Below are 22,816 nucleotides of genomic sequence, written 5' to 3' on the forward strand. Positions count from 1 at the left end.
AGATCAAACAAAGTCTGGATTAAACTCAGGTAAAAAAAAAGGCAATACTTGCGCACCCCCCTCTTTCCCACTTGTGTCATTATATCTCCCGAATCACCTGTCTAGCACACTACAGTCCATTCTCATGTGAATAAGAGCCTAATATCCACTTTATGGGGCTCTCCTACTGAGAGTTGCTTGTAGCACTGAGGTTTATATAATGTTAGAGGATGAGTAGTGAGACAGCATGTTTCTCCTCTGTGATGAATACCGGTGTCCTTCCGTGGCAGTTTGCGCTCACCTTGGAAGCGGCGATTATTTTAAATCAACAGAGAGCAGCCGGAGCCGCTCATCCTCCAGCCAAAAAGATGCTAGTGTGATTCACAATGTGCAAAGGTGACAAAATGTTACTACAGGGAGAATGCATGGCTCAAAAAGAGCAATTGACCAGTGTCAAAAGCAGGTATAGCTTTTCAAGAAGTGTCACTCAATTCACCAATATGAATGTCGCTAGAGTTACAGACTATTCACAGGAGGTACAAATAGTACTTTAACTATTTGCTTAGGAACCATTGATTTAGTGTTGGGAAAAACTTATCCCAACTTTAAACAAGTGCATGTAATATCTGTAACAATTTTCTTTATAAAACTGCATAAAATGTTTAAGAAAGTTTAATTTGCATTTGTGAAGGTACATTAGAAGTCTAGAAAAAAGGCTCAGGTTTGCAAACCTTTAAATTGTAAAACATGCATCAATACACCAAGAGCTCAGGCTGGGGATCCAGTCTCACCACGTGGACTATGCGTCTGAGTGTTACCTGACATTCTGCAGCCATAGATCTCAAAGCGCATACAGATGCCTTGCTCCCAGGTCATGGGACGAATGCGGATGTAACGAGCCAGCATCTGTTTGGGAAGGAAGGAGCGAGCCTCGTCTATCGCGTTGTAGTTCCCCTCAAAGATCTGAAGATAAAGACAGAAAAAATACTGATTAGTGATTCTCTTTACCTGACTTGTTACTTCTACTACTGATCAAATCAAATTTTATTTGTATAGCGCCAAATCACAACAAAAGTCATCTCAGGACACTTTACAAAGTAAGGTCTAGAACCAGGTGATGCTCCGTGGACATTCGTTTGGAGCTACGACTCTTGCGAACTGTCACCCAGCCACCTGTCTGAGATCCCGGCTGCTCGGGAAGCTGTGGGGGGCTAGCTTGGGCTAAGCTACGTCTAGGAGGCTCCACACACTGATGTTACGTGTCGTACTGTTACTTCTACTTCTTCGGTTTAAGCAGAAACTGGTTGAACTCATGACCAAAGATGCTCGACTAGCTGTCATTTAAATAATGTCCAAAGCTCTTGTTCGCGCGCTAGAAAAACAAAGCAGTGCATGCTGTGTAATGAAATTGATTCGTCAACATGAGGCATGACAGCCAAACTGAAGTCTCTGGAAAACTCTTCAGGCTCTATTTAACAGTAGTTGAGACTTTGACATGATTTGTTTGATGTACTGGCACCATGTCTGTCAATATGTTGCTTAATGATAGATTCTGGAAGCTGTCAATTTATCGCTGCACCAGTGTCACTAAGCACGCGTTCCTCCAAAGATTCAGACTGATGAGAGAAGTGGGATGGAGAGCAGTTTTACAGCACAGCCATTTCAGTCAAGGCACAGATTAGGGATGCTGCCAAATCCTGTCTGCCTTGGAAGACATTGACTCGGCCACCCTTCTCTCTGCACAGATTTAAATGACTTATCAATATTATAGAGATAAGGATTGTTAAAACACAGGTGACTCATCGTTACCTTCTGCTTTGAGCCCTCCTTCACGGTGACCCAGTCCTCTCCGTTGGAGCTCAGGTCCACTTTGTATGAACGGACATAGTAGTGCCTCTTGGTCTCCTTTGAGATTGCTCCCTGGGTCCCGATAGCTGAGACAAATCTGAGGAATCCCAGGTCCACCTGAAACCACAGTAAATAGAAACGTCTCTACAGGGTTAATGGTCTGGAGGCTAAAGAAGTGGATCTGTTATGGAAAATCCAAATGGAGAAAGCAAATCGAATAAAAAAGGCTTTCCTCTTGTTCATTTCCTATTTTACTAATAAAAGAGAATTTAAGCAAAGTAATGAAAGCTTAAAGATGTAAAGGTTTTGAAATCTGAAGCCCCATCTGCTTAAGCACGAGGTTGTGTGTGAGTGCAGTAACACAAAAAAGGAGCACATTTTCTTCTTACTTCTTGGACATTACAAACAAAACCTTGCTTGAATTTTATCCTTTTCGTCTCGTCTCGTACCATGTTTCACTTGAAACGCATGGAAAACAGGAGCTCATATCTCATTAATTACACCGTGATCCATTCATAATTGAAAAATCAGAGCAGGATGCCGGAGGGGTTCTGTAGGCAGCCACATACTTCATGAGTGCACTGCTGACAAGTGTCGTAGTTAACGAGAACTTTCTGCAAACAGCTACTTAAACATGGCCAGATAAAATTCTGGCAGCTGGAAAAGCTTTGGAAATCTTCTCAGTTATTTTTAGTTTGTGTTGTGGCTAAAATGTAAAAGCTTGATTTAAAATGTACAGGAAAAAAGATGAAATGGTGCAATATTATTAGTCAGCACTGTAGGGTTGGCTTGTTTCCAATCTCACTTCCACATTCATTTCTTACTTTCCTTTGTGCTACTTACTAAGATTTGAGTTGATGCTTTTATGTTTGTGTGTTTACTGTTTTCACATGATCAACAAAACCATCTTTTCCCAACAAGGGGTGGTGACATGACATGTGATGTAGGTCATGTGTCTAATTCAGGTCAGCTGAGTCAGAGAGCCTCAGGGCGCCAATCCGTCAAGGATGTCCCGAAGAGTGTGTCTGTGTCTGTGTGTGTGTGTGTGTGAGAGACATTAAACTCATTTAGAGCATAACAAACCAGGAACCAGGTCAGGACCAATTCTATGGTTGTCCACAAGCATCATTTATGACTACTGTGTGACCTAGGGGGGGTCAGAGGTGGTGTGCTAGATTTTATGAGACTCACTGAGCAGATAAGGACTAAATATACAGTATATACAATATAACTGGATCTATGGGACATTCCCCTGCCTCAGTTTTTCACATCCTATTTTACCCCCTTCACCAATAGTTTAGGTTTACTTTCTAACAGTCTAGTTGAGAGGAGCTGGTAAAAAATACTAATACACTCATTTGAGCTGCCTTCCCCTTTACTACCGTGCACTCAGTGAGCTTAATGAGCCGCAGCGAGACTGGCTGACTTTGTAGCCCAGGGTTTCACCTCTCAGGCAATGCCCATAAAACTGCCCTGACTCACAGGGTCGTCTTACACATTCTGTATTCCAGTCTCAGCTTTTACTGAAATTATATCTGAACACAAAAAGACAGGACTTTCCTGTATAATCTACAGGTTTAAATTTAAAATAAATGGTTTGCAACAGTAGCCAACGACCCAGCAATGACTTTTTCATGTTGGCAATGACTATTGTCTTGTGCTAATGACTTAGCTCATAATAACATCCACACATCTGGAAATTCAGTCAGTTCTTCCCAACCATTAGCTGGACCTGTGGCTGTTTTAAGAACATGACAATCTGTGCAGACCAGGGAGGAATATACACACAAACTAGTGGGTATATCTCAAATTTAGTGAGTACAGGGTTTATGACTGCTAACTAAAATTTTAATTCTTCTTAAAATAAGCAGCTTCAAATGAAATTACACTGACATTATCACAGCTGTGGCTATATTTTCCCCAGATTTATCATAAAATTATGATCTAAGGGCTAAATAAGAGATTTGTTCAAAGACATTTTATCTCACTGCTGCACAGCAGTATCCAGAAACAAGGCTGTTTAACGTGCTCGAAAAGATGAAGGATAGAAACAGATTATTTAAAAGATAGCCATCATCACAGAGAGCAGCAGTGAATCACATGCATACGCTGTCCACAAATACTGATGCTGATCTGAAAGTAAGAATACTTCACTAAGACTGAATGTACAGTAGACTGTATTAGAACATGATGTGGAACAGATCTATTTTCACAACTGTGTGTTCAGTGAGGTGACACTCCATTTAGCTTCAATTTAATTCTCCTTAAACTAAACTAAACTGCTTGTTTGTTGAGTTTGGAAATTATCATTGGCATTCCAAAACACACAATGCTTCAGCACTGCATGTGGATGCTTGTGTAATATATGGTGTGTAATTATATTACCACAGAAACGTTGCCTCTGCGATAGTGTACATAGGAAGAGGCCATGAGTTAACTTTTCCCACTGTTGCTTTCCCAGGAGAAAAATAGAAAGTAACTGTGTGGGCTCTGAGACTGACAGCAAGACCCCTGGGAATCGACTGCTCATGGGACCGCTCGCTGGTGTTCCCAGCCGAGGTCTGACGTCAATTCCCGTGAGATGTTTCCTCCAAATACTACACATTCTCTAAGTGACAAAGACAATGTGCACAGTATGTTTTGCTGTAAAATGATAAATACACTTTTAGATAATTTCTGTTGTTCATTACAGCATCAAGAGTTGGGTTAAGGTATGAAGTACTGCGGCGTCGAGAACATTCTCGTCTGTCTAAAACATTCTCGTCTGTCTAAAACATTCTCGTCTGTCTAAAACAGTGGTTTCCTGCCATTTTGGTCTGTGACCACTTAGAATGAAGGGGGCTACTTGTGACCCCTCATCATGGCTCATACGTATCTCTGGTGTGGACACAGAGTTGTGAGTTCAACCAAAGAGCGACTTGTCAACTAGACTGTTTATTTGAAGGCTTTCTAGATGCCTTGAGTGGTAGAAGTATCCAGTGTTTCACAATAAAACAAGCAACAATCACAGAAAAATCAGGAAAAATAAGCAATTTTGTGTAACAAATATACATATGTTATCTTTTACCCTGATGACAGAAAAATGTTAGTAGTTTTCATATTGATTAACTTTAACTGGACTTGAGGGATTTTCAAAATTAAATTCTGGTTCAAAAAATACCTCACTGCCTTTTAAAAATCACTTTACCCTTCATAGTTACAACTGTGCATCTATAGAGAGATGAATATTGTAATTTAACAGACACAATACCCAGTGACATTTGAATGTGGGACTCTGGAAGATTATGAAGTAGTTTTTTAGACAAAGGAGTAAAAGGAATGTGAGACGTTTTTTTAGAGTGTAAATAAAATCAAATTGATGTTTAAACAGGAAAAGTACAGTCATCATTTGCAGGCATTACATTTTTTATAGCAGGTCAAAGCTCCATTCTCCAGACTTCCTCTAACAAAGCCTTAAGGCTAATTGCTCTTCTATCTTCTAATTGCTCAACACTTGGCAGTGCCTACATTTATGCCCCAGAAAATACTCACACTTAGAACAAAACACATGAATGGGGCATAATAAAAAACAGTGCTACCTCCTGCCAAAACAGGATACTGTCTCAACAGTGATAGCAGAAGAATTATTCACTTCTCATCCGAGGTTTTAGTGTTTACTTTCATTTGCTGTCCTCTGGGATACAGTGGGCAACACAAGGGAGGGAAAGTTTTTACTACATGCACAAGTTTTTCTGTACTTATTAGAACAACTCTAATAACCTAATTACTGATGACTGTCAGAAAACTATGAATGATATTGTTTTTGAATGTTTACAGGATCATGTTAGCCTAGTAATTAAACTGCTATTTTGTTTTATTTAAGTCATTTATCATGACAGTTTTTCATTCTAGCACTTTTCATTTTGTTCACTGTAGGAAACCTGAGGTTTACAGTGATGGATTACACAACTCAAGCAAGTTTCTCGAGTGTGTTAATTGATTTTCACGCTGTGCAGAAGTGAAACAATAGCTGTCAGGAATCCAAACTTCTAAAATGTTTAATAGAACATGCATACAGTAGGAAAATGGTTTCTGGTTGGAGAGCTGATGCTTGCAAAGACACTGGTATGGCCCTTTAATGTCCTGCTAAAAACGCCCACAGTAAAGCTTCTGTTTATGATAATGTGCCTGCTGAGTGACTTTTATAACCACTGGGCTCTTGAAATCTCATACAAAATTAGTAAATGGCATCTTGGCATTTATGAAAAGAAGGGGATTTTTCCATCATTTCCAAAATACGTCCTCTTAGCAGCCTTGAGGTTCCAAATTAAAATGAAAACCATGCTAATGAGACCGTATTGTTTTTGGGGCTTTGTTTTCTTTTAATGAATGACATAACATCTCATCATCTTTTGTGCCTCTCCCCACTCATTAATTCAGAAATTAGATATAGGATTAGTTTTTTTTTTCTTTTACCACAAGAACTAATGTACTCACAGAATTAAAGGCCTTGCAGGTACATCTCAATGTTAGCAAGTGTGATCTGTGTAGGAATTTCTCTCGGTTACTAACATTTCCTGGGTTTGGACGTTTACCGTGGGCTTCCTCCAGAGGTCTGCTCTGGACAGCAGGATGCTTTCAAGCTCTCTGGAGGATCTTTTGTTTTTCAGTTTCCCCCTGCCCCAGCTTCAACAACACACCTTTGCTCACACAAGACCCAAATATGTTCTCCAGATGGGAAACGCTAAGCTCTTCCTCTAGTCATTAAAAAGGTCCTGAAGACAAACGCCAGGGCGTCTATAAATACCTGAAGTCGGGAGAGGAAGGAAGCCTTTCCTGGGATTACCTTATGGTTCTCAATAACAGGTCAGTTAAATGTGCACACACTGGCTGTCTGAACCACATTTGTACAAAAGGAATGAATGCTGTGCTGACAGAACCAATGTACTTTTATTTTACAATGTTATTTTTGAGCTAGGTCACTTTGTTAGTGCAGTTCAATTTGTTGAGTAACTCTTTAATTGCCTTTTCTCAATGCAAAGTATGGATACATCAATAATCCTCACATGAAAAGCTCATCTTACTGCGCACAGATTTCTACAGTAGGGTAGTTTTATTGCTGCACATGTAAAATAGCGAAATCCAGCAGCGAATAGACAAGTAAACAAGATAAGACTGAGAACAAAAACGTAAGAAAAAGAATGTGTAAGTAAAGAAAAAGGTGTGGGCATTAGGAAAAAATAAAAATAGAGTACTTATAAATGGAGAACTATATATACACACAGTTTAGATGCATTTTCCTGATCCATATATAAAAAGGTGTATTTACAGGTACTGCCCTGAGGGTTGTTGTCCTGTTATACAGTCATGGTGGGTTAAGTGTTCATCAGAGTGATGACCCAGGGGAAGAAACCGTCCTTGTGCCTGGTTGTCTTGGTGCACAATGACCTGTAATGCCGTCCAGAGGGGAGGAATTCAAACATTTTGTGACCAGGATGTGAGGGATCTGCAGAAATCTACTCCGCCTTCCTTTTGACCCATGAGGTGTACAGGTCCTCCATGGAGGGCAGGCTGGCACCGATAATTCTTTCTGCAGACCTGACTGTTCGCTGGAGTCTGTTCCTGTCCTGATTGGTTGCCAGGGCTTGTTGTTGTTGTATGTGCAGAAGGTCTTGGTGGGCACACGCATGTCCCCACAAAAGCTGATGTATGATGTCATAGTGTCAGGGAGTTCATCCAGGTCTGTAGGCCTTAAATACACTCCAATCTGTGCAGTCAGAGCAGGCATGTAGCTCTGACTTTGCCTGCTCAGTCCATCTCTTCACTGTTTTGACCACAGGCTTTGCGGCTTTAAGTTTCTGCCTATATGATGGTATAAGATGGACCATGCAGGGAACAGAGTCCAAGGGCTGCGCAGGGACAGAGTGATAGGCATCTTGTATTACAGTGTAGCAGTGATCCAATGTGTTTTTGTCACTGGTGGACAACTGATGTGCTGTCTGTATTTGGGCAGTTCTTGTGTAAGAGTTGCTCTGTTAAAATCGAGACACTTCATTTCCATGCTAGTTATCTGGTTGGCCAGGTGCTGTAGTGCTAGCGTGATTCTACAGTCTTATATATGCTCCAACCAGAATGAATGACAAAAAAAATCTCTGAGAGAATAAAATGGTTTGCAGTTGATTAAAAGAGTCTCTAAGTCCATGTTGCACGTTATTTCTAACACTGTGACATCTGTGCACCAACCTTCATTTATGAAGAAACTACTGTAATTCCCCCTGCTCTCGTTTTCCCGGATATGAAGAATTTCCACTTAATCCAGCCTGTCACTGAAATTAGTCACCATAGTGCAAAATATGATGACAGATTTATCATCCAGCTAGATAATGAGCTCACTGTCTGCTGCCATCCAAATTGTCACCGGGTGACATCACCCTGACAACATTATGAATAGTAACCTGAAAATAGTATCAATAAAATATAAATGCCTTTAATGAATAATGGAGGTGTGTGTAGTGGAGAAGGGAGGCATGCAAGAATTAACTAAGTCATAATTTTCTTCTGAAGTAAGATGAATGGAAAGCTGCAAGGCAATCCACGCTGTGCAGAGCTGGCCATGCACCACGTTTAATCAAATAAAATGAAAAATTCTCTTCACAAAAACCACCAGTCATAACTCAAGCACCTCACAGAGTCTGAGGCTGAGCAACAGCACTGGTTCTGAGACTATAAATCACTGTGGCAGGGGGAAGGTTTGCTGTTTCTTCAGGAGCAACTGCCAACAAAGCTTTAGTTGAACAACAGAAGAACGCACACACACACACACACACACACACACACACACACACACACACACACATAGATCTTTCCACACACAAACTGGACCCAGTAGCTTCTCAGCTCGGCTGGAGGAGCGAACGTGTGACTGGGAGGTCGCTGGCAAATCTCATGACTGCTGAGCTCAACAAGAGTGTTGTCACATCCCTTGGTATCTACAGTCAGTGTGTCCTGATAGAAAACACTGGTCAGAGACTGAGAGCAGAAGCTCTGTGCAGGGAGCTACAAGCATGCAGTGCTGCTGAGAAGACACAAGCCTGCTCAGCAGACTGTACCAGGTGTTTTACCTGTCCATTTATGAAAAAGGAGCAGGTGTTTGCTTTTGCTGTAACTTTGTTGTTACTGCATTCTAAAGTAGAAATTGGAAAAAGTCCAAAGATTTAGCTGCTTTCCCTTTTCAGGCTTTAATAAAATCAAGAAACTTTGTACTGTGTCTGATGACTTTAAAGTCAGTACAGTTGTGACACAGTGATGTGGTGTGACATGTCAAGAAGGCAGGTATATGACTGCTGATGCTATGGTTCATATAGCAAACAACAGGGGTGTAATAATTCTGAAACCAGGACCAAAACCACAATACAAGCACCTACTGTCCTCAGGCAAATTGTGGCTCTGTAAACCTAACAGTCTCCTTCATTTCATCATATCCCAAAGGCCTCAGCGGTGGCCCAGTAGCTAAAAGAAGTCCCCAGACAGACAATAGAGAGCCACTAACACTAATCCAGCACCGAGGCCTTCTTCCTGCCTGCGTCCCGTAACCCCGACAGGAAGGAAGTGCGGGGCATTGTGAGCCTTCCTCTACAAGTTCCTGTCGTGGACAATAGGACACTCCTAGTCTCCAGCCACACATTCAGACTGGGTCTCTCTGAGGGCACAGTCCTACCTAGAATCAGTTTGCTTTGGTCCAGACCACCATGTTAGCACGGTTTCACAGTGCAGTTATCTGGTGCTGCCTGAGTGTGCACGGTGTTGTTCTCACCTGTTTAAATGCACCAAACTGTATCAAGAAAGCTACACAATGCTAATTAACACTGTAAACATGCTTGCACTGATTGCTGATTGTCCTGTCTCTGACTGGAGGAAGCCAAACACAACTGAGGAGGCAACTTTAAGCAGAAGAATAAACTGAATATGTTTCAATAAACATAAACACTGGGCTTCTCCTTTATGACTATCAGATTTCAGAATGAAGAAAAGAAATGTTAATAAATAAACTATATATTTTTTTTGGCTTTTTCCCCATTCTGTGTCCCCAGTAACATGCAGAGAAGTGGAACAGTATCCAGACCAAACATCAGCAAGATCTCCGTGGTACAGTTAGGTTCAAATAGAGGAGTGCTGCTTCACCATGAGTGGATGAGCATCCTTTGTAGACCAGACTCTAAAATAAGAACCACTGTGACATAATTAGGTTTTTCCCAGTGACTTTAGGAATTCATCACAATAAGTGGCACTACCTTAGATACTGTATGTTCTCGTACTTTTTTTTAAATGAATTTTACTCTCGTGTATTTTTACTTAATTTAAAAATGGCTTTATGATCATGCTGTAAAATAAATAAATGAATAAATAAAGATGAACCTAAAAAATTCAATGAGCAAATACAACATTTCTGACCTGTATCCACTCCCTCACGGTGTCATCTGCAGGTGTCCAGCCGTTCTCTAGGTAGTTGAGGCGAGAGCGTTCAGGCGACCAGTTGGAGTTGTACTGGGAGGAGGCTGTAATGTGCTCCGTCGGGATGTCACCTGACTCCATGCCTAGTGGCTCCATACAAGCAAAATCTGCAAAAAACAGAAAAACAAGAGTTCAAAAGTGACATCAGACCCAAAGGTTATGTTTTGAATAACTTTCTGCAGACCAGTAACCACTGATGTGGTGCTAAACATGTTCCCACCATGAGTAAAGTTTTTACAGATGTTATTTATTGTCTGTCATAGCTAATAGAATGACACAGCTGACCACTGAGATGCTATCAGTCCCACAAAGATGCCACTTGGATCAAAAACCTACACCTGACCATCTTCATTTTAACTCTGTCTAGTATACTGTACACTACGGGTCAAAAGATTTAGAACATTTCCATTTTTCCTGTTTTAGAATCAGAATCACGGTCAGCTTTATTGACCAGGTGTGTCCAGCACAATGTCCAGACTTTCCAGGTGAAGAGTGAAAGCAAAACAACCTACAAGTGCAGCACATCAGTGGGAACATCTGCAGCAGTGCTGTCTGTCCCACTGGTGAACAACACCAATAGCAACTGGAAAAATGGAGGTACTCTAAAACCCTTGACTGCTAGTGTATATTAAAAACATATCACTGAGCGCCTTGAAATAAAAGAGGACAAGAGGTTTTTGCTCTTAAACACATCCCAGGGTGGCAATTAAGTTTGAAAGTCCAAAATATCAGTGAGCGGGGATGTAATTTCCAAGTTCCTGGTGCAAATCAGGAATTTATTTATTCCAGCGCACATACATTATGGCCATGTCACAAGGCCAGATTTTTGTTTTCAAAATGATATTAACTGCTTAATTAATATGAATTTTAAAAAGCTATTTCACAGATAGTTAGTTAGGCGAACACAATTTTGGTGTTTTGCTCTCCTCATTTTTGCTGCTAATGGCTGAATTTATCATTTAACTCTAAAATAGATGCATTCTAAAAGAAACACCTCAAGTCATAAATCTGTTTGGGAAAATACAGTAGCTCATTCTGTGACTGACTGGGGCAGAAAAACAAGGGGTCAGTGTGACTGGAGCGATGCCCAGACACTGTAAAGTGTGTGTCCCTGCTCCCTGCTGAGCAGTCAGTCATAGTAGTAAAAAGGTCACCTGGAACGGCCGCTGTGGTGCTGCTGCAAGGCTGCTTGGTGCCACTTACTTTATGTTTAAGTTCAGAGTTGGCTTGCCACACACAACACAAAAAGATACAAATGTACAATATCCATACATTTACACAGTTCCCCGGGATGCAGACATTTATGACTGAAGCCGACCACAAGATACAGACTCCTCATTTAATTTCACTTGAATTTTACAGAGGCAGCCTAGACTGGTTTGTATTATAACAAAGATATCGAAACCCTCATTCTGACATTCTTAAAGTTCAAAATCACCACTTTAACCCTATGGATATTATTTAAAATCTACTGTAAAATAATAAAACATAGATTACTGTCCAAACTGTTCTATACATCTGATGAAGAATGACTCAAGGCTGGAGAAACTCACAGCTGTCTGATGACTTTTTCCTTTATTTGATAAATTATTTCAATTATTAAAAGTCCAGCAGTGGTGAGAAATGGGGAACACAGTTTCCTGGAGCTCAAGGTGACATTTTAATAGACTTTCTTCGACCAACCAATAAATACATACATTTGCAATAAAACTAACACCAGGTTCAGTTTTTACAGTAAAAAAAATTTCACATGTGAGAAGATGGAGACACTAGTGGTTCACATTTTGGATAAAATAGCTAATGAACAATCAACAGAAGTGTTATCTGTTATTTTACTGTTTAATCAAAAATAATCTAATCTGTAATACAGCTCCAATAATTGATTGATTAATTGATTAGCTGACTGACAGAACATTAACAGGCAATTATTTAAACAAGCCAAATATTGTCTGGTTTCAGTTTTTCACCTAAGAGGACTTGCTGCAGAAAGTATTTATGGGACCAGTCAAAATCTTGTGGCGGTGCACGGCTATACAGCATAGAGGAATTTCAGGCTAGCCAAGTTAACAGAAAAATAAAAATACTATATTACATTGTAAAATAAGTTGCTTTTACTGTTCAATTATTCAGCTGGTCAGTCAAAGAATCATTAACCTAATTATTCATTCCAGTTTGAATGCATCATCAGTATGGGCTGCTTAAATATAAATATTAATTATTAGCTGAATGTTTCATTTATGTCCAGCACATCATTTTTCATCTTATTTGCAACTATCTTCCATTTTTAATCACAACCAAGAACTGAAATTGTATATAAATGTCAAACATTCTAGGTGTACCTGTAATCTATGGAATAAAATAATGAATTATGGATGCAAACATGTCTGACCTAAAGTTCTGATGCAATTACAAAACACATCAAATTTCATACTCAGTTGCTTTATTACTTTTATAATTTCAGTGATTTGTATAATTTCATAACCAAAATGGCATTCATTCTATTTCAGTAGTTTTAACTAAGAAATCATGAACCAAACTTTTTTTTTTCTTTTGAGAATGATACCTTCAAATGTGTTACAACTTAAATTAATGTCAAATTTTTAAGGGCTTATATTGCAAAGAATTAGTAGGACTGGGGGCTCATCACTTGTGGGGGGCCAGTAGAGTGACCAGAAATTTTCGGATGGGGACCGTGGCCCCCCTGGGCACCCCCTGGGCACCCCCATGGGGGCGGCACTGCATACAGCATAACAGCTTTGGGTTTAGACTACTGTGTGGCAACTTTCAGTGTTTTATTTTTAACATTTTAGAATTGCTTGAAAACATTCTGATTAAGTGATCATTAAAATAATTGTTAATTGCAGTCTTGTTCTGTAAGAGTACACAGCTAATCATACACAAACAAATACACACAAAACCACATAGGCACATACATAGGCCTTTCTGGAACTCCCATTCTGGTTTATCTGAAGGATAACACACACCGGAGTGACTGAGAGGATGAACTCTGCACGTGTGTATCTCTAACAGCAGGGGAGCCTGGGGAAGTTGGAGGTGGGGACAAAAGGAAACGTGTGTTTGTGTGGGAGGCCTGTATGGAGACACCGGGTCTGCCAGACTGACACAAACACACCTTAGTCTACCATCATTCCAAGTGCCACAGATAAACTGGGGAGAAAGTTTGCTTGCAACATTACCAACAAGCTACAAAACTGATTCTGTGCTCATCATCTCTGTTTGGTAACTTGACAACTCGAGCTTTTGTCAGAGCTGGATTCTTGCCAAAAAACACTCAGAAACTGCAGCAAACAATGAGACAGTAAAAAATACTTCATCATCAGGCTGATACATCAGTGTGCCCCTAAAAAGTCCCCACTTGTTTTTCTTCCTGCCTCAGTTCCCATCTCCACAAAACTCTTATTTGTATTCATGATACAACCTCCATGGTGTGAAACTGGAGAAAAGACAATGTGATTTGCTTTTGTCAAGAGGCTTTAATTCAATCTGCTGAGCTTAGCTGGGGGTCTGAAAGCAAGAATAATTGCCTGTGTGAGCATGATGCTTAAGCGAAGATAGACCTTTGTGTAACACCGCTGCAGCTCTCAGCTATCGCAGCGAACACTAGATGGACAGATTTATCTCAGACACAACGTAGTGCCTACAGACACAGCTGATACATGTACACTACAGTCAGGTTTTATCGCACTGTCATGAACACTCACCATCAGATAGCGCACACAGGAGCACACAATCCAACACCACCTACATATTCTGCCAATGGCAAAAACAAACAAGAGGAACCAAAGTGAAAGAAGCGAAGATGGTTACTTTAATCTGGAAGGATGGAAAGAATGACTCAGAAAACACTCTGTCAGTGTTTCTGTTGGTTAATTTACATGTATGGTCATTGGCAAATCATATAAATGCATGTGTACCTTAACTTGATATTTAAGCCTCAATTTTTGAGTCAGCACAAAACAAAAACAATCTGTCAAGTGCTCAAAAAGGCCAGTTCTATGACATCTATCGATGAAGTTCATTTGATGTGACTGAAAGCTCCTGAAAATCTACATGGCCTGAGATTGTTTTGTCAATATCTTTATGCCAAGTTTGTGTGGCGGGTGACATTTTTGAAAGCCTGTTGATGTTGTCTATCATCTATTCATTTTGTGACTCTATGAGTCCTCTGGCATTTTAAATAAAGGGACAGAAAGAATTAATTAGCTGCACTGTCTGCAGGTGGGATGTAAATCTTCAAATAGAGGATAATCCTGAGTTAAAAACTTAGTACATACACAGCAAACAGATTTTAAGTCTTAAAATATCTGTTAAGAACAGTGAAATGTAGAATTTTACGCTGATTCCTCCCCCAGTGCCCTGGCCAGCCACTGTGGCACATAAACACATACCAGAGGTGGAACTGTGGCGTCAGGTCACCAATCAAAGCTGATAAATCATCTAAAATATACCCCCTTTTTTAAACTGTATCATTAAATAACACATTAAAAACAAACATATCAGAAAAATGACCATTGTACACACATCGGTGTGATAATATCCACATAATGTGACAGAAACAGCCTCTGGGAAAAATGTATTTGATTTGTACTGTGATTTTAATTTGCTGTATGTCCCATCCACCAACATGGTGGGGGCTGGGTTTCTGACCTATATCAATATGCACTAGTCAAGAACAATCCATAGCAATGGTTTACAAACTGGGGGTGGGGACCTCACTTGGGTCACTTGGTGAAATGCCACTTTGTGTGTACTGCGAGGGATTATTTGTACCGATTCATTTTGAATGAGGTAAATGGCACATAGAGATACCCAGAAAATAAACCCTGGTCCTTCCTAATTATGTCTGACATCTCGACCCTACCACATCACACCTCTGGCTCCTCCATTTCTCATCACTAATCCAGTGGCTCACCCTCATCTTTGTGTCCCAGTGGGAGGCTTCGCTCTTGGATGGTGTAGTTGGCGGAGAATCCCTCTCTGGCAATGGCGTTGTCAGTGGTGATGGTCATGGACAGGATGCCGGTGTAGGAGATCACACGGCCCGGGGATGCCTGGCCACAGTATCTGCCAATGTGGGGGCCCACTGAGGGAGGATGGGGACGAAGGGTAAGAGGGAGAAAGGTGGGGAAATTCAAGAGAGAAGGATGTAGGAACAAAGGTAGAGGTGGAAAAGAGACATGAGGAGTGAGAGGGAGGTAAAGCTAAAACGAGAACATCAGCTTCATCACACATCAACTGCAGAGTCCGTGCCTGCCCTCACTGTCCTGGGAAATGTGTCGCGACTTTGAGCAAAAAACCTGAGACAAATTTTTAGCCTGTTATATTTTATCTACACAGACCTTAAATCTAGTTAAATGTCCAATTTAAGATTTTAAAAAAGCATCAACAGTGAGGAGCTGATCAGTCAGCTCCAATCTGTCACCTCTTATGACTGATGTGACACCTCGGAGACAGGTATAAAGGTGAGATGGCACTCATTTCCACAACATATCGTACCGGCACTTCAGTGCAGGGTATTGTGTTAAATCTGTATGCTTTGTCACATTTCACATTCACAACTCTGAGTCCAGGTTGTTAAATTTAGATCTGAACAGAATGATTCTCATCCAGTTGAAGAACAAGTATAATATTACTGTTAGAAAATGGAAAGTGTAGTTCTCAGATTGTCACACATTGTTGTGAGGAGAGTGAGATGCAGCAGAGAGATTAAAAAACTATTTTCAACTAAGTTAGAAAACTTTGACTATACTAACTATAGAAACTAGACACTCAGTCACTCATTGCACCCTGATTTGGCCTCTCACATACTACTGCATCCATTTTACAGAAGGATAAGTTACTGGAAAACTTTTTTAAACCCCAGAGGTTCATTTACAACATGCATAGAAGTATTGTGGCATTTCCAGAATCCTCAAAGACTTTATTTGCCATCTGGATAAACAAAAAAGGTAACACTGTACGGTACAAGTCTTAATCATTTTTCAGGAAATTTTCCGAAAGAGGCTATGCTATTTGGCACCAATTATAGGGAACATGTCTACTTTTTAGACTTTTAACCTCAAATTAAACTTTGTTTTCCATTTCTTGTTCTTCCATTTCCATTGTTTGCTGGCCTGCAGACAAATTTCACTTTGTGAATGTACAAATAACCTGTCTGCACTGAATGAAGGCAGTAAATAATTAGTAAAGTCAAGTCTTTGCTGGTGAAATTATGCAGTAGATATTTCATTTTTAGAGCAACAAGGATTCTGAACCATTGTTAAAACAGTGGTGTGTTTTCACCCAACCGTCTGTGAGATTACCGGGGATTTATCTTTCAGAAAAAGAGCTGCTGAGCTCTTTGACGCAAATGTAATAAACCATGAGAGGCAGAAACCAACACTGACTGTATAACAACGAGATTTTCTTATATGCAGCACATTGCGACAGACTGCCTCACGTCTAAACACAGAGTGCTGACGTCCCTGCCTGCCCACTGCTTGCTGCCCATTTCATCCTGTTCTTCTCAGTGGGAAACAATGCCAGGCTTGTAGTGCCTCCTGTTTCGTCGAGATACTGTATCTGCAGCCTCTCAAAGACTCAAGGAGGGAACAGAATGAAAATATACACATTACAAAAATTATACTTTTCTGACATTTTCCTTCAGCTTTGGGGGCTAAAAAAAACAAAAAGCAACCTTAAAGCAACAGCACTGGACTGCTTCAGTAATCTGGTGGATTATGTTTATCAATTACAGTTTTAAGCGGGATGTGCGCAATCTGTGATGGATTATATTAAAAGTGAAAACACAAATAAATGCAGAAACAGAAGCACTGCAGGGTGAGCAGCAGATATCTGAGTCATGTCATCAGACTGGATTTGATTTATTTGCATGTGCTTTCTTAAGCTACAGCAAATCTGGCTACATTTACATTTGGCACTTTACACGGAAATTAAAATAAATTCCTGACATTCTGATCAAGTAAACCATATCAATAACATTAAAAATGTACTTTTTTAAGGTCTTTCTCCACCTTGAAAACAGCTTTTTGCTTAAAATAAATCCCTTGTACAAAATTAAATCCTGTAACTTACCAAACTCTCTCCACTGTTTAAGGGGTGAAATGTGGATGAAAGCGCTGGAAGAACCATGTTAAGTGTCAAAATGATAAAAGATCAAGATAAAACTATCCTGGTATTTACAAGGCTCATCCCTTTTCATTTGCGTGTGAACAAAAAATTCTTAACACAATAAAAACCAAAACATAATTCATTTGAAAAACAAAACTAGGCATAGATTTACGTTTCTTGGATTAAATTCGATCACAAGAAATGTCTTCATAAAATAAATAACTTCCTTTTGAAAAACTGATTTACAGTATAGCTCTCAGAGAAAGCAGCAGTGCATGGTGGGAATGTTTGATGTCAGTGTTAACACTGTGAAAGCGTCTGACGGGATGAAAAACTACATTCTAGTCTTTACCCTGCGCCAGTATTATCTGTGAGACACATGTTCGCTGAGCAAACACAGGAATCCTGGCTTTACCGCTTCACACACCAACATAGCACATGTACCAATACACACACAATCACACACACAGATCCTTTGACAGCCCTGGCATGTTATATATGCTGGCACAGATTTAAAGTGTATCTCACTGTGTGTCTACCTGTGCCAGTCTTTGTAGCCCAAGCCAGTCTCCTCCCTGGCAATAATCAGGCAAAGCTCTGGCCATAGCAGCAAGTACTGTGGGCATCGTTGCAGCCTCCTCATGCCTGTCCAAGGTATGTAACTCTCAGCATTATCTGCACGCTGTACGGCTAATTAGACAACAATAGCAGCTAACGCCATCCAAATGAGGGCAGGAGTTTGAACAGAGAGTAGAGAGCAGGTTGCGCCTCCATCATTCATGGAGAAAGCTGATTTTTCAAACAGGAGGAGGCTGTGAAGGAGTCTCTCTTTCATTTGCTTAGTCTCTGCCAGAGAATCCAGCCACATGAGCTATTCTATTCTATATAGTTTTAATCATATAGAGCCAAATCACAACAAAAATCATCTCAAGGCACTTTACACAGTCTACACTTTACTACTCTTCTTCTTATATTCTTATTGAGAATTACTATAGAGAATGAACAGGAGGTTCTGAGCCTGTCCCACCTACATGGAAGCCATCCATCCTTTGCTCTCCTCCCTCCTCCTCTGTATCTCTGTTTTCTGTCAACATCTGCAGGGAGAGGCTGTGCCGAGCACCTCTCATCCTCCTCTCTGCTGCTTCACAGCTCTGCATCCTATTTCTCATGATCTTACCTTCCATGTGTGGAGGTTTCTTCTGCAACTCTTTGTGCCACCATATTTTTCTGCCTGACAGTCCCCTCTTTCTTCATTTCTCTGTCTGGGTAGTGCATCCATTTTTATTTGCTTGGCTTGGTTTTGTTATTTTTCTTTCAGATGTGACACTGTTTCCAAAATAAAAACCTTTTTTTTCTCATTCAGCTTGAGCTCGTGGTTTAGCCTGCCACACTTCAACCAACATGTCCACCACTTTTTTCATTCATGTCTGCATGAGCTAAATGCTCTCCTCACCTGCAGGGAAGCCGTCCCAGATCTCCAGCCAGTCGTATCGGCAGAGGGCGCCTGGTGGCGGTGTGGTGTCAGGCTCCATGTCAAAGCTGTCGAACTCCACCACAATCTCCGACATCTTGGGGGCGAAGATCATGAAGGTGCAGTCCAGGTTGTTGGGGTACTTATCGGGGAAGCCTGGGGTCTTGATGAAGCCCCGGGGAGCCGTGAAATTCCTGGAACATTCTGGACCTGTGAGGAGAAAAGATGCTGATGAGTGTTTCCTTGCTCAAACAGAGGTGTTAACTGCTGGGGGTTAGCTGTAAGTAGGGCGTCATAACGTGCTCTCACATTACTGCTACTTTGAATATGACTTTGAACCTGCCTGCTTTTTTATTTGGTGCTGGTTTGGGTTGATAGTGTTTACTTTGTCATATGTAAGTTAAATGTTTGACTTTTTCTGTCTTTGCTGCAGCAAACAAAACAAAAAGATATGCACATTCTGAAAAATAACACATATGATCCACACAAACTGAAAAACTAGCGGTTTTCGACCTTTCAGGATGTGTAAAGCTTTAGTAGCCTGAAACCTTTTTACATCTCTGACCTTTTCATTGTGTCTTTTTAAGTCTCAGGCCAAACTTTATTAGAAAAAATTGGGTAAGTGAAGGAAAAAAGGTTGTTTAGACATGAAATTTCATTTCCTTACAGTGCTTATTAAACAGTTTTCAGAAGAAACACTTCACATCAACTTAAAATAGGAAAAATAACTTCAATAGATCAAGATAATGCTGCTAAATGATCAAACCAAAAATCTGGTTTAAAATATGCACAATGATTTCAGAATCTCCAGGCACCACTGACTGCTTAAGATGTTCCAAAAACACAGCCTATATTTTTTTGACAAACAAGACGAGCTGTGCTGTGACCGGGCCCCTCGCATGTTGAAGCAGTCTGTCGGTGTTGTGACTGGGGTTGGGGGTTTGGCTAGTATTTACTGACTGACACAGACACTCCATTCATCCATTATCTATACCGCTTATTCCTGAACAGGGTCACAGGGGGGCTGGAGCCAGTCCCAGTTAATATTGGGCGAGAGGCGGGGTCCACCCTGGACAGATCGCCAGTCTATCACAGGGCTGACATGTAGACAAACAACCACACACGCTTTCACTCACTCCTAGGGGCAATTTAGAGTCACCAGTCAACCTAAGCTGCATGTCTTTGGACTGTGGGAGGAGCACCCAGAGAGAACCCACTCAGACACAGGGAGAACATGCAGACTCCAGGGCCAGGGCTCAAACCCAGCACCTTCTTGCTGTGAGGAGACAGCGCCAATCACCGCTCCACTGTGCCGCCCTACCCAAACACTCAGTGACCGTTTACAGAAACTGATCATGGTCAACAAATACAAGACACATATACACTCACAGACAGACAGACACATCCCTATTAGCTAGATACACCCACACACACACACATACACTCACGCTACCCTACATATTCAGTTGAGCAAAACCTTCTTTGCATGCAGTGTATGTCAAATATCATCTCAGGCTAATACACAGTTTCCTAGTGTTTCCATCTCAACACTAGCTTTTTCTCCACAGCATTTTTCTTGTTGATCTTGATTGATACAGTTTTTCTAATGCGTTCTTTCCTCTTTTGTCTTGGCTTATTGTTTCTTTTTCTACTTTCTGGTGTGCACTTTCAACTGACATAATTTGCAACAATGGTTTTTAAATGTGCTGTATACAGTAAATAAAATGTTTTATTTGCTTAGGAGCACAAAAACACCCAAAACCCACACAATACATTTGTCTGCTGTTATTTTGCACCTTGTGACAATGATGTTTACAGTAATTTATCACACTTTCATTTACACATGTGCACACAACACCCTCCAGTGCTGTCTGCTGTGTTATGCTTTAATATGTCCCTTGATAGTCGCCTTATTGTTACATAGCAGTGCGATGCTGTTACTCTAGATTATTCACAAGGCTGGGTGTGTGTAACATCCTAAAAAGTCTTTTAAGTAAGTTTCTTATTTATCTTTTTTGTTGCAGTAAACAGACTTTGAACACATGTTCATTCAGGCAATGGTCGGAGCTTTTAGGAGGAAATATACAATATAATGATCACCTAATTTATTGTTTTGGCATGGACTTTTTCCTGGGATGTGCTTTGATTACTTTGTTCTTCTTATTTTAACAAACGTATGATGGTAAAAGACAGTGTGATGAGTTACACACTCTATAGCTATTTCACACCCACATGCTCTTCTAAGATGTAGGATAATGAAATAAAGCCTTTTCAATGCACAGCAAAAACACCATGTGACATAAATGACTCCTGATAATATAGAGCAGATAGATAATCTGGCAGTTGTTACAGTACGTCAGTGTCAGCGTCTGTACACAAGTTGTTTGCTTCCCAGTCACATCCAGGCAGTCGACATCGGCTAGGTTGGCAGCTCGCACCTTGCTTGTCATAAAATGACATGAGTGAAGTTACAAGATGGTGACCTGATCTCTGTGGGAGGAAGAAGACACAAGGCGGTTGCGTACGCGTGTGTGTGTGTGTGTGTGTGTGTGTGTGTGTGTGTGGTGGTGTGGGGGGTGTACCCTCATGGTGCCAGGCCAGATGTGACCAGCATGTTATCTGGACATGCCTGTAAACATGAATCCACACATACACATAGAAACACACAGAGGCACACACACTTCAGTGGACTGCTCGCTGTTGACACAGGTGGTGTCATTAAAAGGGCGACATGATGAATGATGTGGAAGGATGAGCGGTGAAGGATGGGGGGGGCTTCAATCCTGCTCAGCTGGCATACTTTCAAGTGTGTGTGTATGTGTGTATGTGTGTGTGTGTGTGTGTGTGTGTGTGTGTGTGTTTGAAATGTGCAGATGGGTTGGTTCAGTCTGGGGTGAGAAATCTGTGATGCTGAACATCTATTAAGGTCAGAAATTTGTGACTTAAGGGTAAAATTCGACTGAGTTACAACAGAGCCCCTTTCGAAGTGAAATGTAGCAAGAAAATATCTACAAAGGTGAGGAAAATGTAGCCTGCCCACAAACCATGACACACAAGCACACACACAGAACAAAAGTTAAAACAAACAGCGCAACACACTAGAAAGCAATCAGACTCTGAATACCATTGACCAGCCTTTGTTTCATTCAAACTAATGCATGAAAAAAAAAAAGAAACAAAAATGTTACAAAATGTTTCTAAAAATCTTGACTCCACACTGAAGAGGCCAGTGGCTGAATTCGAAATTTAACTTTAAACCCCCCTGTAGCCCATCCCAGCTGACATTGGGCAAGAGGCGAGGTTCACACCGGACAGGTCGCTGACATGCAGACAAACAACCACACACACTCACACCAACCAACCTAAGCTGCATGTCTTTGGACTGTGGGAGGAAGCCGGAGTGCCCGAAAACATAAACTCCGCACAGAAAGGCACCGAGTCAGTCGGGACTCAAACCTTCTTTATGTGAGGCAACAGTGCGAACCACATCTTTTTAAGTTTCAAAGGAGATCTCTTCAAGCTCTAAAATAATTCTCAGATTTTCTGAACATTTGTGCCTCATTTTGATCTCAGGCAGAGATCTCTGAGAGCTCTCTATGAACTCAGCCTGTTCCCATCCCAGTCTAATGCATGCATCTCATGCTAATCTCAGACAGAGCAAATAAAGAGCTCTCTGCAAGCACTCACTGAATTCTCATCCAGACTGAAGTTTTAATTCCAGTGATATCGTTATCCAATTTCCCAGCATGCCCCAGTGGTATTGTTCTTTTTTGTTATATTCTTTTTTGTTGTGTTTTGCAGCAGTACCCCTGTTAATTATTTCACCTTAAACCACACTTCATTAGTCTTGTGTCATTATACAGTGTAACTGCTGTTGCACTTCATGCCCTGCTCTCT

At 40.8% G+C, this 22,816-nt stretch overlaps 1 protein-coding gene across 2 annotated transcripts in view; it reads right to left on the reverse strand.

The window, feature by feature from the left end:
- Window positions 1–22,816, reverse strand: part of LOC109967076 (neuropilin-1a-like) — a 116,571-nt gene that overhangs the window by 22,387 nt on the left and 71,368 nt on the right. For both annotated transcript variants that reach the window (XM_020612418.1, XM_020612417.1), the window contains 5 exons: window positions 18,902–19,129; window positions 15,251–15,421; window positions 10,258–10,424; window positions 1,789–1,944; window positions 798–942 (listed from right to left, as the gene is read on the reverse strand). In XM_020612418.1, coding sequence (XP_020468074.1) covers window positions 798–942; window positions 1,789–1,944; window positions 10,258–10,424; window positions 15,251–15,421; window positions 18,902–19,129 — 867 coding nt within the window. The remainder of the gene's footprint in view (window positions 1–797; window positions 943–1,788; window positions 1,945–10,257; window positions 10,425–15,250; window positions 15,422–18,901; window positions 19,130–22,816) is intronic.

This window comes from Monopterus albus, unplaced genomic scaffold (assembly GCF_001952655.1).
Source record: "Monopterus albus unplaced genomic scaffold, M_albus_1.0 scaffold125.1, whole genome shotgun sequence".
NCBI classification, from domain to species: domain Eukaryota; kingdom Metazoa; phylum Chordata; class Actinopteri; order Synbranchiformes; family Synbranchidae; genus Monopterus; species Monopterus albus.